The 16357-nt window shown below is 39.3% G+C and overlaps 1 protein-coding gene across 2 annotated transcripts; it reads right to left on the bottom strand.

Moving 5' to 3' along the window:
- Positions 1-7210: 7210 nt before the first annotated feature.
- On the bottom strand, positions 7211-15001 carry GTF3C6 (general transcription factor IIIC subunit 6). Of its 2 annotated transcripts, none has more exons than XM_081293632.1 (6): positions 14813-15001; positions 14365-14442; positions 13764-13827; positions 13380-13424; positions 10464-10577; positions 7211-7626 (listed from the first exon to the last, which is right to left on the bottom strand). In XM_081293632.1, the coding sequence occupies exons 1-6, from the start codon at positions 14867-14869 to the stop codon at positions 7328-7330; spliced, it is 657 nt and encodes a 218-aa protein (XP_081149758.1). In that variant the 5' UTR covers positions 14870-15001; the 3' UTR covers positions 7211-7327. The 2 variants fall into 2 exon arrangements, with proteins under 2 accessions (XP_081149758.1, XP_081149757.1); XM_081293631.1 differs by having other exon boundaries at positions 14365-14445; positions 14813-14998.
- Positions 15002-16357: the final 1356 nt, after the last annotated feature.

Genomic DNA, 16357 nt, shown 5'->3' with positions numbered 1-16357 from the left:
CTAGGCCTAGAATAACTTCTTGTGCTTTTGACAGCTCTGTACCCTGAGCAAGGTCTTTGGCTGGTTCATAATCTTATCTGACCACCTACATAGATTATTTATATTCATATCTGCTCTCTGCCATTGCTCTCATGCAGTTCAGACTCCTGAACTCCTGTGGTTGCCTTAACCCTTTTTTTTTTTTTTTTTTTTTTAGAAAGAGTGAGAGGGGAGGGAGGGAGGGAGAGAGAGAGAGAGAGAGAGAGAATTTTTAATATTTATTTATTTATTTTAGTTCTCGGCAGACACATCTTTGTTGGTATGTGGTGCTGAGGATCGAACCCGGGCCGCACGCATGCCAGGCGAGCGCGCTACCGCTTGAGCCACATCCCCAGCCCCTTAATTCTTAATTTCTTATATCTATAACACTTAAGCCACGCATCCCACTACGTGGGATAGATATTAGAAATTAAGATTGGAATAAAAAAAATTTGTGATTGCCTGGCTTATAACTACCAGGTGACCCACAAGTATTCAGTGAAGTGCCACTGAGGAAAGTGAGGTAGCCTGTGGATTTGTTTTACAATAAATTCTGAGATCATGGAAAGATACAAAGTGTTGATCTATGTTAATGATGTAGTACGCTCAACAACTGGGATGTAGCTCAATCGCAAAGCACACCAATCCTCAGTATCAAACCAAACGTAAAAGCAGGATAAAATCTTGGTGTCTGGTTCCGTTTTGCATCTCTTTTGTTGAGTCATTCTCTATGGCAGTCACCAGAAACAATAAGTCTGCTACAAGATATTCAAACAAAATATGACAGAATTCAGTGGAGAGCTTAAGGAATCTGGGATAGTTCTGGATTGGTGACTATTTCTGACATAGTTAAAAGTAGGACTTTACTTGGGTTTGGATGTCATAAGGTAGGAAGAACTTAGATGGGTATAATGTATTTGGTTTCAGTCATTTCTTGGCACTCAGCCCCCCAAATTCTTGTAATCTCTGAAGTAATTTTTCTTTTGGTATGCTGAGATACTGTAATGGTTGGGGAATCCTGGATAGCCTCAAGATAGGAAATGGTTTCCAAGGGAATAATCACATGATTAAAAGTTTGAAACTTTGGGGCTGGGGTTGTCACTCAGCAGTAGCGCTTGCCTCACACATGCAAGGCACTGGGTTCGATCCTCAGCACCATATAAAAATAAATAAAATAAAACTATATAAAAAATATATATTAAAAAAATTTTTGGAACTTTCAGGACTGAGAATGTAGCTCAGTTGTAGAGTGCTTGCCACATGTAAGTCCTATGGCTCAATGCCCACCACAGCAAAACAAAAACTAAAAAAAAGACAGCTGAGCATGGCATGACTGTAATCCCAGCAACTCAGTAGGCTGAGTTCAAGACCAGCCTGGGCAACATAGCAAGATCCCAAGGCCCCACCTCAAGAACAGACAGCAAGAATGTTGGAATTTTCAGTCCCACCCTCTGACCTCCAGGGATTGAAAACTGACTTAATTGCCAATATTCAACAATTTAGTCTGTCATGCCTACTAATGAAGCCTTCACAAAGTTCCCAAATGACAAGGTTTGGTGAGTAAGAAATGATGGGAGAGTGATCTGGAGAGGAAATGATGTTCCATGTCCTTTCTTGTTATACAGCTGTTCTATCTGGATGTTTTTGAGTTATGTCCTTCTATAATAAACCTCATAAACTTTTCCGAGTCATTTTTCCAAGTTCTGTGAGCTGTTTAAGCAAAAGATTGAAATTGAGGAGGGGGCTATGGGAATATTCAATTGGTAACCAAGTCGGATAGAAGTTGTAGGTAACCTGTAGGTCTATCACTTGTATTAGTATCTAAAAATGAGGAGGCAGCAGGCAATCTTATAGGTTTCATCTCTTACCTATGGAATGTGACACTAATTCCAAGTTGATAGTGTCAAAATTGAGTTAAATTTCACATTTGTAATCCCAGCACTTGGAAGGCTGAGGCAGGAGAATAGCAAGTTTGAGGCTAGCCTTAACAACTTGGCAAGACCCTGTCCCAAAATAAAAACTGAAAATGACTGGGGATGTGGCTCAGTAGTAAGGTTCGATCCCCAGTATGAAAAATAAACTTCCCTTTCCTTAAGTCCCTCCTTTGAAATCTTAAAATTTAACCGTTGTCATTTTCTCTGATCTTCAATTAAACAAGCAAGCCAGGTCACCTTTTTGGCAATAACTATTTTCCTGGTTTTCAGCAGAGCAGCCTAGGGAATGAATCCTGGAAAAACAAAAACTGAAAAACTACTGATCTTAGTTCATTGGTCAAACTGGCCCAATCATGTACTTTTCCTCAATTATACCACCATCATCACCATGCTTACCATATACATATTTTCATATGTACTCAACTTGTTTTCTTCCTAATCAACTTCCAACTTACTTCCTTAATCACAAAGCCACTTGAAAGGATTACATTCTTATAAAAAGTCAACAAATATTTTTTTACCTCCTAAGTCCCAGGCACTGTAGAAATACAAATATTGATCCCAACCTTGAGTTTTCAGATCTGGATCAATTTTGAATTATTGATTTTTCTTCTCATTATGGGTTTTATCTATTTCTTTCTATACCTGGTATTTATTGAATGTTAAGACATTTTGAATTTAATTGGGTAGTAGAGATGTTAAAAAACATTCTCAAGTGTTCTGAGATGCAACTATTTGGAAACAGTTTGATCCTTTCAGGTCTTGTTTTTAAGCTTTTGTTAGGTGGGGAAAGAGCCATATTTAGGCTCATTTTATCTCACTATTGAGACAAAACCCTTCTAAGTGTTCTATCCCATGCTCATGAACTAGGAGGTTTTTCTAGTTAAGCTCCAGGGATTGTTCATGTGGTCCTTTCCCCTGCTCTGGTGGTTTCTGAAACACAGGTCATCAATTCTACTGGAGTCTAGAACCTTCTGCAGACCTCTGGAGTTTTCTTTCTTCTGAATTCTGGTCTGTAAACTCTAACTCTCTTGGTCTTTCTGGAATCCCTGTTCCATCTCCTCAACTAGGAAAATCACCAGGATCCATCTAGATTCTCCTCCCTACACTGTAACTTGGAAACTCCCTCAAGGCAATATGCTAAGGCAGGCATATGGGTCATCTTGTTTCCCCAATTTAAGTATCTGTTATGATTTTGATATGCGGTATTCAAAAGTTCATGTGCAAGACAATGCAAGAAAATTTAGAAGTAAAATGATTGGGTTATGAGAGCTTGAACCCAATCAGTGCATTAATTCACTGATACGGATCAACTGGGAATGACTTTGGGGTTTATATTTTGTTCCTGGTGAGTGGGAACTCCATTTCCTGATTGCCATGTTCTGAGCTGTCACTCCACAGCTCACCTGCACCACGATTCTCTGCCTCTCCTTGGGCCCAGTGCTATGGAGTTGGCTGTTTATGGACTGAGACCTCTGAAGCCAAGAGCCAAATAAACTGTTCCTCCTCTAATTGTTATTGTCAGGTCTTTTGGTCACAGTGATGAAAAGGCTAAGATAGCCTCAAATATGACAGTATGGTAGTCTAAGAATAAATTCCTCTTAAAACGTCCACATCCTAATCCCTAGAAACTGTGAATTTGTAAATTAAGTGAATATCACACTTGCAGATGTTATTTAAGGATTACATAAGATTACACTAGCTGGGATTGTGGCTCAGCGGGCGCGACCCGGGTTGGATTCTCAGCACCACATAAAAATAAAAGGCATTGTGTTTAAAAAAAAAAAAAAAAAAAAAAAGAGTACACTAGGTGAGCCCTAATCCAACAACAAAAGGACTTTATATAAGAGAAGAAACTGGGCACTGTGGTACATGCCTATAATCCCAGTAACTGGGGGACACTGAGGCAGAAGGACTCCAAGTTCCAGGCCAGCCTTATCAACTTAGCAAGATCTCAAAATAAAAAAATTAAAAGGGCTGGGCTATAGCTCTATGGTAAAGTACCCCTGGGTCCAATCACCAGTATCCCCCTACCACCACCAAAAAAAGAAAAGAAAAAATGTGAAAACAGAAGCTGAGGTCATTGAGGTCATAGTGAGAGACTGAACATACATTGCTAGCTTTAAATATGGAGGAAGGGACAAAACAAGAAAGGCAGTCAGCTGGAGCTGGGTGTGGTAGTTCATGTCTGTAATCCCAGCAAATGGAGGCTGAGGCAGAAGGATCACAATTTTGCGGTCAACCTCAACAACTTAGTGAGGCCCTAAGCAACTTATAAGACCCTATCTCAAAATGAAAAATAAAAAGGGCTGGGATGTAGCTCAGTGGTAAAGTGCCCCCGGTTTTAATACCCAGTACCCAAAAAAAGAAATGCAGACACTTTTCCAAGCCGGCAATGACAGCCTCTCCTGAAACCTCAGGTATTTTCACATAGCAACAGAAAATGGACTGAGGCACTCACCAGTAATAACAGAAACAGACCATAAGTGTAGCTTTGAGATCTCTGCAATATAAACACCACAATTAAGGAATCCCAAAGTCCATGCTTTACAATGGGCATTTACAGCACTTGTCAGTATTCCTTATCCCAATATAGTTTACCAATGAGCAGTCTTTTTGTTTTCTTTTGGAGTGCTATGGGTCAAATACAGGGCCTTCTGCACACTTGGCACTCTATCACTTAGTTAAATCCCTAGCCAAGGAGTCATATTTAATTATAAATAATATTACCAAGTATTACAGATGACATTCCATTATTATTTTGCCTTGTGAGTATCCAAAGAGTGCTGACAAGTAAACTCATCAAGTGCAGTGCCACAGTTATCAGAATACAATTTCTATTTTTTTTTTTTTTGTACTGGGGATTGAACCCAGGGGCACTTTACCACTGAGCTACATCCCTAATACTTTTTTATTTTTTGAGACAGAGGCTGTCCAAGTTGTTTAGGGCCATGCTAAGTTGCTGAGACTGGCCTCAAACCCAACGATCCTTCTGCCTCAACTTCCCAAGTCTCTGAAATTATAGGCGTGCACTATCAAGCCCCATCCCAGTTTCTATCTTGTTTCTTTGCCCATAATGGCTTCTATTTCCAAGGTTACCTTAAAACCCAAGAACTCTGCTGGGGCTCATGCCCCCATACCCATGTTTCAGCAAGAAGAAAAAGATAAACCTACACACTTTCCTTTACGCCTTTCAGTTATAGCATCACTGAACACTTCCACGTCCAAATCAGTGGCCATAACTTTAATCATATGACTACATGTATCTGCAAAGGAAGCCGGGACTTTGTTAACCTGAATAAATTCTGGGATTCTGTTACAAAGTAAAAAAGGGAGCCTGTAATCCCAGTTACTCCAGAGGCTAGTCTGGGTAATTTAGCAAGACCGTGTTTCCAAACAAAATAAAAAAGAGTCACTTGGAATGGAACCATGATTTGACCCAGCTATCCCACTCCGCGGTTTATATCCAAAGGACATAAATGAAAGGCAGATGCTAACTGACAATAAGGGGGGGGGGGGCACTAAAGAAGAATAGTTACCTTAGATTAGGTAGAGGGAAGTAATGGGAGGGTATGGGAGGGGATGTAGGTATAGAAAGGATAGTTATGAATGAAACAGACATTATATATGTGACTGCATGACCAATGTGATTCTACAACATCTACACTCAGAAAAATGAGAAATTATATATTCCATCTATGTATGATATACCATAGTGCATAAATGCACTCTACTGTCATGTATAACTAATTTAAAAAAAAAAAAAAGGCGGGAGGGGGGCTGGGGTTGTGGCTCAGTGGTAGAGCGCTCACCTAGTACGTGCAAGTTGCTGGGTTCAATCCTCATCACCACATAAAAAACTATAATAAAAAAAAATAATAAAGGTATTATGTCCAACTACAACTTAAAAAAAAAGGAAGTGGTGGTAAATACAGCAAGTGATAGTGCACTTGCCTAGCATGTACAAAGCCCTGGGCTCAATCTCAGCAACACACACACAAAGGGGGTGGAGAGATAATGGCTCAGGCAATTAGCAGTCTCCATGTTATATTTCTATCAATTGTAACACGTAATTAATATGAAGTGTTTTAACTTATTATTAGTAGTATACATGCATCAAATTTCTGGGTTCATAGTCAGAAACAATCAAATATTGGCAATTCCATACAGCCAATTTATAACAAAGTATCAAAGTTTGTGAATAATTTACTTTAAATGGGAGGGCTGGTGGTATAGATCAGTGGTAGAGTATGCCCAAGATTCTAATTTTGCTTCCCGCACTAAATATTTACATCAAAAAAAAAAAATTATAGAGCGGAGCAAATCTAGGTTACTGTTATAATAAAGATGACTATTATGGTTGAATTCCAATAAACTTTCTCAAGTGGAAAAGGAGTGAAATTATAATTGTAATATTAGGAATTATCCCCTTATCCTTAAGCACTTAAAATTTTTTTCAGTTCTTAGATAAAATATTATAGTAAACTGAAAATGGATCCCAAAGATTACAATATCCTAATGGTTCTATTCCTATGTATATTAAATTACATGGCAAAAAAGGGACTTCAATGTAATTTATTTTTTTGGTAGTAGGGATTGAACCCTGGCACTTTACCATTGAACTATATCCCCAATCCTTGTATGTTTTGAGATAGGTGCTTGCTAAATTGCTTAGGATTTCATTAAGTTACTGAGGCTGGCCTTGAATTTACAAGCCTCCTGCCTCAGCATCCTAATTTGCTGGGATTAGACATACACCACTGCACCCAGATGTAGATGTAATTCAGACAAATTAAAGAGGGAAATTATCCAGGTGGGCCCACTGTAATTAAATAGTACTTTAAAAGTGGAAGTAAAAGCCAGGTGCGGTGGCACACACCAATTCTGAAGACAAGGAGACCATGAGCCAAGGAACATGGTGGTCTCTAGAAATGGCCTTTATCTGACAAATAGCAAGGAAATGGGACCTCAATACTTTATCAACAAAAAACTGAATTGTACCAACAAATGAACAAGCGAATGGATTCATCCTCATCCCAGCCTCCAGAAAGGAACACACAGACCTGCCAACATTTAGATTTTAGCTAGGCTGAGACAAGTGTCAAACTTCTGAATTATAAAACTACAAGACAGTACATTTGTGTTTTAAGTCACTAAGTTTATAGTAATTTGTGATAGCTGCTATAGAAAATTTTTTCTTACCTTGGTAAACTCCCAGTTTAATGTACTCATCAAAATAAAAGAGAAACGCCCCTACAATCATTTAAACCATACTTAAAAAATTTAATTTATGTCTGGTCCTGAATGATTATGGCATATTAAAATTGTGCTATAACTGGAAATGTATGGCCAACAAAAACAATATGAAAATCATTTCATCTAGGAGTGATTTCCAAGGGAGCACCTTGAGTTTCCATAAAAACAGAACCTTCCATCTCAGAAGAAGGGATATCAACAAGAGGACTTGACTCCTCTGTTTCCAAATGCAGTGATTTCTCCTGTTCATAGATCCGGTTTGAACTGTCTTTCATTTGAATCTCCCGCTCTTCCAATTCCAAAGGTTTATCTGAGGCTGCAGCTACAACTTCATCTTCATTTTCATGTAGGAAGCTACAAATCATGTTAGGTCTGTAGGAGAAATCATTATCCTTCATTTGTAGCCATTCTACTCCACCTAATTAGGCAGGGATAGGGGGCAGGCCAAGAAAGAAACATGAAAAAGAAATTTTAGTTGTCCGTTTTTCTTTAAATTTTCAACCAATGAATATGTCAAAGCAAAACCCCAAAATAAACCAAATATAAATATCAATAAAATAATTATGTAATTTTCATTTTCCACAGAGGCCTTGGAATGGAGTATGTATCATCACAATCACAATTACTGTTCCATGCCTCTTTTCCAGTTAAATTCTTTTTTTTTTTAAGAGTTTCTTTTTTCTTCCTTTTTTATTTATTTTTTAGTTGTAGGTGGACACAATATCTTTATTTCATTTTTATGTGGTGCTGATATAAAGATATTGTGGACACAATATCTTTATTTCATTTTATGTGCCTCACATGTGTTAGGAGAGCACTCTACCACTGAGCCATAACCCCAGCCACTCCAGTTAAATTCTTGACTCATTCTGAGAAACTAAGTTCTCACTGCCTTCTCATGCCTTAAAGAAAACGGTTACTTCCCTCCAATTTTAATATATGATATTACTATATTACCTTCCAAGTCAGGACTTTCATATCATTTTTTCTTTCCTTTCCCTCCCTCTTTCTTGCTTTCTTTGTTGTGGTGGAGTTGGGTGCTAGGGATTGAACCAATGGCCTTGTATATGCTAAACACATGCTCTATCAGTGAGCTGTACTCCCAACCCCTCTCATTCTCATTTCTTATTTTTTAATTTGTTCTAATTAGTTATACATGACAGTAGAATGCACCATTCTCATAATTTTATGAATTGGAACATTCAATTGTGAATGAAATAAGAAAGGTCTCAAACAAAAAAATCACCTTGAAACCAATTTTGCTCCTTTCCACACTCATAGGCAAAGCCCTCACCTCTCAATTAAGCCCCCACAATCAAAATCTGTTCCAATAATGCCAGTCATTTTCTTTCCCCCTCTTGTCCTTTAAGAATCCACTGAATTCCATTAGATATCTGCAAAATCACAGGAAGTCCCTAAATCAGAACCACCTACCTCTATTCTTCCTAAATTCCTGATTACTGAATGTAAGATACTAGTTTTGTTGCTTTAAGCCATCAAATTTAGGAGTTATTTGTTATGCAGCAATTGAGAGAGTACAGACTTACAGATGGTTGTTAATTTATTTAACTGAACATAATATCCATATCTTCCCAAAGAACTAGATTAATAATCTAATAGTGAATACCATGAGAAGAAATTCTGAATTTCCTTTAATAAGAAAATATAAATAATAGCTAAGCTTATGATATGTCTTTCCCTTTCAAGCTCATTCTTGAACCTAGCACTTTCTTCCTATTATTTTTAACAGGACACATGAAAAAGGAATAGTTTGGGGATATACACAATAAGAACAAAGGTTTCTATGTAATTGTGTATAGGGTGGTGCACTTACTTTCTATATGATCGATATATCTTCAAATATTTATTTCTTGCCTAAAACAATAAATCTAATAAGCCATGTGAGTAGCATCTAATTGAGTAGAATATCAAATATGTTGTTGAACAATGAAGTTTTAAACCATGAAGTGATTATGTGTTAAGCTCCACAAACATGTGCCTGTGTGGGGCAAGACACTCTGCTCTACAGTCTCTAGACTGTGATGTCAACAACTAGAGAAGACTAAATGGATGCTAAGAACTAGACTCAGGATGAACAATTATTGTCCTACAGTTTCGCTTGCATATAAAGCCAACTTCCTCCAACTGTGAGCTTGTTGGGGAAGGTTGCTTCTTCTGCCAAGTTCCCAGGGGATGCCCTGCATTTATACCTTGGAAATGCCAAACACTAGCATAACTACTCCATTTTCAAGCTGACTTTTTGTGAAAAGATGGAAAGAAACAGAGACACAGAGAGAAACAGACAAAGAGAGAAACACTGCTGAATTCCCTAAGGCCTGGAAATCGTATAACATTTCTTGGCAAACTTCTTAGTTTCTTTCCTCACCCATATTCAAGTTCGGCTGAATTTTAAATCTGTTTGGTACTTTTCATGCAGCATTCTCAATTTTACTCATTAACTTATTTCTTGTGATGTTAGAGATTGAATGCAGGGCCTATCTATTTTTATTTATTTTTATTTTTTGGTGCTGGGGATCGAACCCAGGGCCTTGTGCTTGCAAGACAAGCAGTTTGCCAACTGAGCTATATCCCCAGCCTGCAGGGCCTGTCTATACATATGCTAGGCAAGCATTCTACTATTGAGATACACTCCTAACCCAAATGAAAGTCTATTAATTTTTAGGTTTCACTGATATTGGCTTGTAAACAGGCTCATTACAGTGGGGCTCTGAAGCACATGGCTGAAATCTTAGTGACTTAAGAGGCTGAGGCAGGAGGATTGCCAAGTTTGATGCCAGCCTCAGCAACTTAGCAAGACCCTGTCTCAAAATAAAAAGGAAAAAGGAATGGGGATATGGCTCAGTGGTAAAAATGCCCCTGAGCTCAAACCCCAGGACTAAAAAATAAATAAGATAAAATTGAACATATTACATACAGTTATTACTACAGAGTACAGGGAATATCCTGGCAGCAACATGTTTTTTTGTTTTTGTAGTCCTGGAAATTGAACCCAGGGTCTCATGCATGCTAGGCAAGTACTCTGCTTCCATCTTTTCAGTTACATTCCCAGCGTCTTTCCTCTTTATTTTGAGACAGGGTCTCACTAGTTTGCTGAGACTGGCTTCAATTTGCAATCCTCCTGCCTCAGCTTTCAAAGTCAGAGATTCAGGTGTCTGCCATCCCATTCAGCTAGCAATGTGTCATTATAGGATACAATACTACAGCACCTCTGTTCAGAGAATTAAGTGAACTAACCTATGTTTTCTTCTCCTTCCTTCTTCTCTGTCAGAAGAGTTCTTGTCATGCTGAGTTTCTTCATTGTATGGCATTTGTATTTTAGCAGTGTTTTATTATTGCCTTCTGCATCCACTGGAACATAAAATGAATTCAATTATCACACTACTTGATACCAGCAAATAATGATGCTAAGCCATAGTAATTCCAGTTTATGGAGTTTGACTAAACTACTTCCTATTATCATGGTACAGTAAGTTCAAAGTACAATTTATCTCTCCTGTTCCAAGCACAGAGAAATGATAGGTAAAACACTACCACTTGAAGACCCTGACTAGATTCAAAAACAACACACACCTACAAGGGAGAGAAATGCAAAGCTATGAGTGAGATTAGAGTCATAGACCTCATAGGCTCAAATCCTAAAGGGGGAAATTGAGGTCAGGAATTTGGCCATAGAGTAATGGGATCTATAATTCTAGCACTTAAAATATTTAGTGCTAGACCAAAGTCTTATTACTTGATTCCAGAGGTTGGAGAGAGGACATTTCTTTTTTTTTTTAATACATTTTTTTAAATTTATTTTTATGTGGTGCTGAGGATTGAACCCAGGGCCTTGCACATGCGAGGCGAGCGCTCTACCTCTGAGCCACAACCCCAACACCCGACACACTTCTATTTATAAAAGAAGGCTCAGAAAAAAAAAAAAAAATGCTGACAATTGCTGCTAGAATCATGTGGATCTAGGCAGAAAGAGGAGGCTCTGAGCCAGAGATGTAAAGTAATGAAAAACTTATATATTGCTCTTTGAGTGTAAACTGGTATTAGAGATATTTAACAATTTGAAAATGAAATTATTGATATGTGGTCAAATCAGTAATTACACTTGACTCAACTAAAATTGAAGACAACACACTTATCAATCTTCTTTCTTCCTTTCTTTTTTTTATTTTGGGGTTAGAGGGTACTGGGGATTGAACCCAGACATGCTCAACCACTGAGCTACATCCCCAACCCTTTTTGGTTTTGAGATAGGGTCTTGCTAAGGTGCTGAGGCTGGCCTCAAACTTCCAATCCTCCTGCCTCAGCCTCCTGAGCAACTGGGGGATATTTGGAACTACAGGTGTGTGCCATCTCACCAAGCTAGGAGCACTTTTATAGTGAGGAAAAAAACATATCACCATGTTATCTAAAGTGTATTATCAAACTAGGCAAGGTGGTAAATATCTATAATCCCAGCAACCTGAGGCAAGAGGATTCCAAATTTGAGGCTAATTCAGCAACTAAGCAAGGCCCTAAGCAACTTTGCAAGACTCTGTCTTAAAAGGGCTGGGGATGTAGCTCAAAGGTAAAACATCCCTGGGTTCAATCCCCAATACTAGAAACAACAACAAAAAGGATAATATCAGTTTCCATTTATAATGGCAGTAAAATGGAAAAGAAATAAAGAATAAACTGTGATACAGTCACAAAATACTAAGCAGCAAGGAAGAGATAAATTAGCACTATGTATATATTAACAAGTAGAATCCTAAAACATATCTCAATCCTAAAATGAGAGAAAAAAGTTACAGAATTATTTGTATAGCACGTCATTGTTTATTTATTTATTTAACTGGCACCAGAGATTGAACCCAGCTGTGCTTAATCACTAAGCCCTTTTTCTTTTGGGATAGGGTATCATTAAGTAGGTTAGGATCTTGCTAAGTTGCTGAAGCCTGCCTCAAACTTGGGATCCTCCTACCTCAGTCTCTAGAGTTGCTGGGATTATAGGTGTATACCACACCTAGTCCTAGCATGTTATAGAAATTTTTTGTTTTTTGCTTTTCAGTGCCAGGGAAATCAAACTAAGGGCCTTGCACCTGCTAGGCAATGCTTTCCCACTGAGTTATACCCCAGGTCAAGTTTGAAAATATATAGAACAGTGATATTTATTGTATGTAGACGCATACATATGTAACATAGAACTAAATATAGGAAAGATAAACAGCAAATTCAGGACATTACCTCTGAAGACAAGAGAAAAGAATAAGTTTGGGAGGCTGGGGTTGTAGCTCAGTGGCAGAGTGCTTGCCTAACATGTGTGAGGCATGGGGTTTGATTCTCAGCACTGCATATAAATAAATAAAATACAGGTCCATCAATAACTAAAAAATAATTAAAAAAAGAAAAAAGAATAAGTTTGGAAATACAGGAATGTTTTTTAACTATAATCTGAGTCAGCTTGGCAAATGGTAGAATATGATGCAGCTAGAAAATTAGGCACATGAGATGTTTAATTTTAAAACTTACTATATATGGTATGTTACAAATTATTTGTTTATTTTATTTTGGTTCCAAGGATTGAATCCAGGGGCACTTAACCACTGAGCCACATCCCCAGCTCATTTTATTTTTTATTTTGAGACATGGTCTCGCTAAGTTGCTCAGGGTCTCCCTAAGTTGCTGAGGCTGGCTTTGAACTTGAGATCATCCTGCCTCAGCCTCTAAGCTGCTGGGATTACAGGAATGCACCACCAAACCCAAGCTTGTTACAAATAATGTAGATGAAACAAACAAACAATTTAAATAGGGGTTAAATTACAGGAACCAGGGCTATAAACTGAGTAACTTGGGAGGCTGAGGCAGGAGGATCACATTAGAGGTCTCAGTAACTTAGGGAGACCCTGTAGTCTCAAAATAAAATATAAAAAGGACTGGGGGGCTGGTTGTACTTAGCAGTATACAGCGCTTGCCTAGCACGTGTGAGGCCCTCAGCACCACATAAAAATAAATGAATGAGGGTACTGTGTCTAACTACAACTAAAAAATAAATATAAAAAAAAGGATTGGGGATGTAGCTCAGTGATAAAAATGCCCTGGCTGGTTTCAATCCCCAGAGGGCAAAAAAAAAAAAAAAAAAAAAAAATCAGTTTCACTTGCATAGTAATTACTTACCATGTTCAGGATTTTCTTCAAATATAACACATGTTCCAAGAGTATCTGCAGAAAAAAATCAAAGACAAATTGTTAAGGAATAACAGAGAGGGCTGGGGTTTTGGCTCAGTGGTTGAGCACTTGCCTTGGATATGTAAGGCACTGGGTTCCATTCTCAGCACCAGATATATATAAATAAATTAACAACTAATAAAAATATTTTTTAAAAAAGCTACTTTCTCTGGAAGATATATATAAAGAGGAATTAAAAAAATCATGACACAGTACTTTTATTTTATTCATTTTTATGTGGTGCTGAGGCTCCAACCTATCTCCTCTCAGGAGCCTCTAACAGAGCCATAACTCCAGCCCCATAAAAAGGAATTTGATCTGACATCTTCTTACCTTCATATTCCCCAGCAAAGACATAGCTATCCAATTGCATAATGGGCCTTTCAGTGTCAATTCCCTACAACAGAATAAAGGATCATAAATATCATCGAAAGAACAAGCCTTCAATGTGTGACCTCCCTACCAAGGAAAATGATTTTCCAAACTGGGAAACTAAAGAGCAACTTGCTCTAGCAAGCGCAAGATAAGCACTGCTCTCATCCCAGGAGCTCCAACTTGAAGACTACTTAATTAATACCCATGTAGCAAGGTATATTTCAATCAACGATAAGAACACAAAGTTTTGGGAGAAGTATTCCAGGGATTTTAAGGTAAAGGGATAAGAGCGCATAATATAGCTTGGTGGAAGAGGTGTGCTTAGCATGTTCAAGGCTCTCGGTTCCATCCCCAGAACTGCATGGAGGGAAAAAAAGCAGGTAATAATCTAAGATACAACATGTTATGTCTTAGAAGTCCTTTGTTTCAAATTACCCAGGCTGACCTGAAACTTGCAATTCTCCTGCCTCAGCCTCCAGAGTAGCTGGATTGCAGACATTCACCAGTAATTTTTGTTTTAAGAAAATCTGTAACAATCCCCCAATCCTAGAAGACTCACCAAAATCTTGCATTTATTTTCACATTTTGAGAGAAAGTCTGAATCGATGATTCCCGATAATTCAACCAGAACAAACTGCTCCTGCTGGAAGAAAGAAGAGTTTTAGCTAGTTAGCATGTGAGCGAGCAGGAATAGGCAATAAATATAAAAAGCCAAAAATTCCCATTGTAATGAGTCCGTCCACCTTTGTGGAAACTGGGTCCGGTTTCCAATGAGAGGATGCAAGCGACGTTACCTAAGGTACCTTCCGAGCACTTCTGCATTCTTACTGTGGTGGGGCAATCAAGACTGAGACCACACGCTCCCCAGCTCTGCGCGCCCGGGACCGGGAAGCGGCCCAGGCGCCAGGGGGCCTCCCTCCCGCCGACGGCATCCCTGAGCCCTTCCCACCCCCCGCCCGCACACCCATCACTGCGACTGCGGTGCAGGCTTCCGACAGAGTGCTTACTGCCTCCTCCTCTTCCTCCTCTCTGTCCTCCCGGGTCGGCTGCTCGGCCGCTGCCATGAGCCTTACACCTCCGCGCCTGGGTCATAAGACAAGCTCTCCCGGCGCCGCCATCTTGAGTAGGGGCAGCAGCTCCTGTGGACCTCGCAGGCCAGAACGCGAGATGGAGGCCTCCGCCGGAAGGCCGGCTGCCGGCGCTCAGAGCGCGCAAACCCACGTGCGCAGCGCAGGCCCCGCCTCGCCGCGTCTCTCACAGCAGCTGTACAGCGTCCTGGCGTCCACTGCGGAGCTCTCTGGGCTGTGCAGGGACCCTTGGGACTGGGAACCCTCGGGCTCCTGACCCAGCTGGCGAGGCAGAGGGGAGAAAGAAGATGAAGCAAGGAAACCAGGGTGTGCGTGGAAGTGCACAAAGCCTCATGTTCACTCACCTGTACGTTTCTTGGAAAGAAATTCTGAATGTTGTGTGATCGCTAATACTTAAGACAGGGTCCCCCGGACCCAAGTTAAAGGCACATTCAGTTTAACAGGTATTAAGTTCGTGCTGCGTGAAAAGGACCGACTTAGACGCTATGAAAAATAGGAGTTGGGATTTCAAGCCTGCAAGAGCATAGGATCTACAAGAGTTACATAAGTGGGTCCATCAAGTGCATCAAATTGTTGAGAGCATATAAAGAGAACCTCCCCCCCCACCATTGAACCCGGGACAATGGTACATGCCCAGAAAGTGCTCTATTACTGAACTAATCCGCAGGGTCCCCGCTCTTCCCCACAACTCTTAATTTGAGGCAGGGCCCCACTAAGTGGCCCAAGATGGCCTCGAGTATGTTATGATCCTCCTGCTCCCTCCTGAGTAGTTGGGATTACATGCATGTGCCACCAAGCTTGGTTTAGTAGTATGCTTAAAAAAATTGTTAAAATATATTTCTTTCTAGCCTTTTTTTTTCCCTAATCATTGATGGACCTTTATTTTTTATTTATTTATATGTGGTGCTGAGAATCATACCCAGTGCCTCACACAAGCTAGGCAAGCGCTCTACCACTGAGCCACAACCCCAGCCCCTATACTTATATCTTCGTATACACAAGTCTAAATGGTACAGATTTCAAACCAGGACCATCAGCATGCTGGGCAAGCACTGTACCACTGAACTACATCTCCAGCCCTACAACTTTTTAACTTGCTTTTGACACTATACATCATGGTGGTTTTTCTCTTTCCTCTGATTATTATTTATCTACATAATTTTAGTAACTGGATAGTTTGTTGTGACTGTGTCATAACTTAATCCTTTTTTTTTTTTAACATTTAGGCTATTTTACAATTTGTAGGTGTAAAGAACACTTTAGGAAACAACCTTATAAATATATTTTCACCCATTGCCCAATTAAATGAATGAAGAGGTTCTTTTAGCTTTTTGTTTTTCAATTTTGAGATAAGGCCTGGCTAAGTTGCTGAAATTGGCCTAGAACTTGTAACTCTCCTGCTTCAGTCTCCCAAACTGCTGTGCCTGGCTAAGTGAGTAAGATTTCATAGTTTAAAAAAATGGA

This window comes from Spermophilus citellus, assembly GCF_964194105.1.
Source record: "Spermophilus citellus genome assembly, chromosome: 5".
Lineage (NCBI taxonomy): Eukaryota > Metazoa > Chordata > Mammalia > Rodentia > Sciuridae > Spermophilus > Spermophilus citellus.
This window is presented reverse-complemented; position numbering and strand designations above follow the sequence as displayed.

What these genes read in the sequence shown, in the direction of transcription:
- GTF3C6 (XM_081293631.1), bottom strand. Translation starts at nt 14,869, where the DNA reads ATGGCAGCGGCCGAGCAGCCGACCCGGGAGGACAGAGAGGAGGAAGAG. An exon ending in CTTTGCTGGGGAATATGAAG is followed by an intron (nt 13,425 to 13,763) that starts GTAAGAAGATGT and finishes TTTTTTCTGCAG; the next exon opens with ATACTCTTGGAACATGTGTT. An exon ending in GGAAGGAGAAGAAAACATAG is followed by an intron (nt 7,627 to 10,463) that starts GTTAGTTCACTT and finishes CTGCCTAATTAG; the next exon opens with GTGGAGTAGAATGGCTACAA.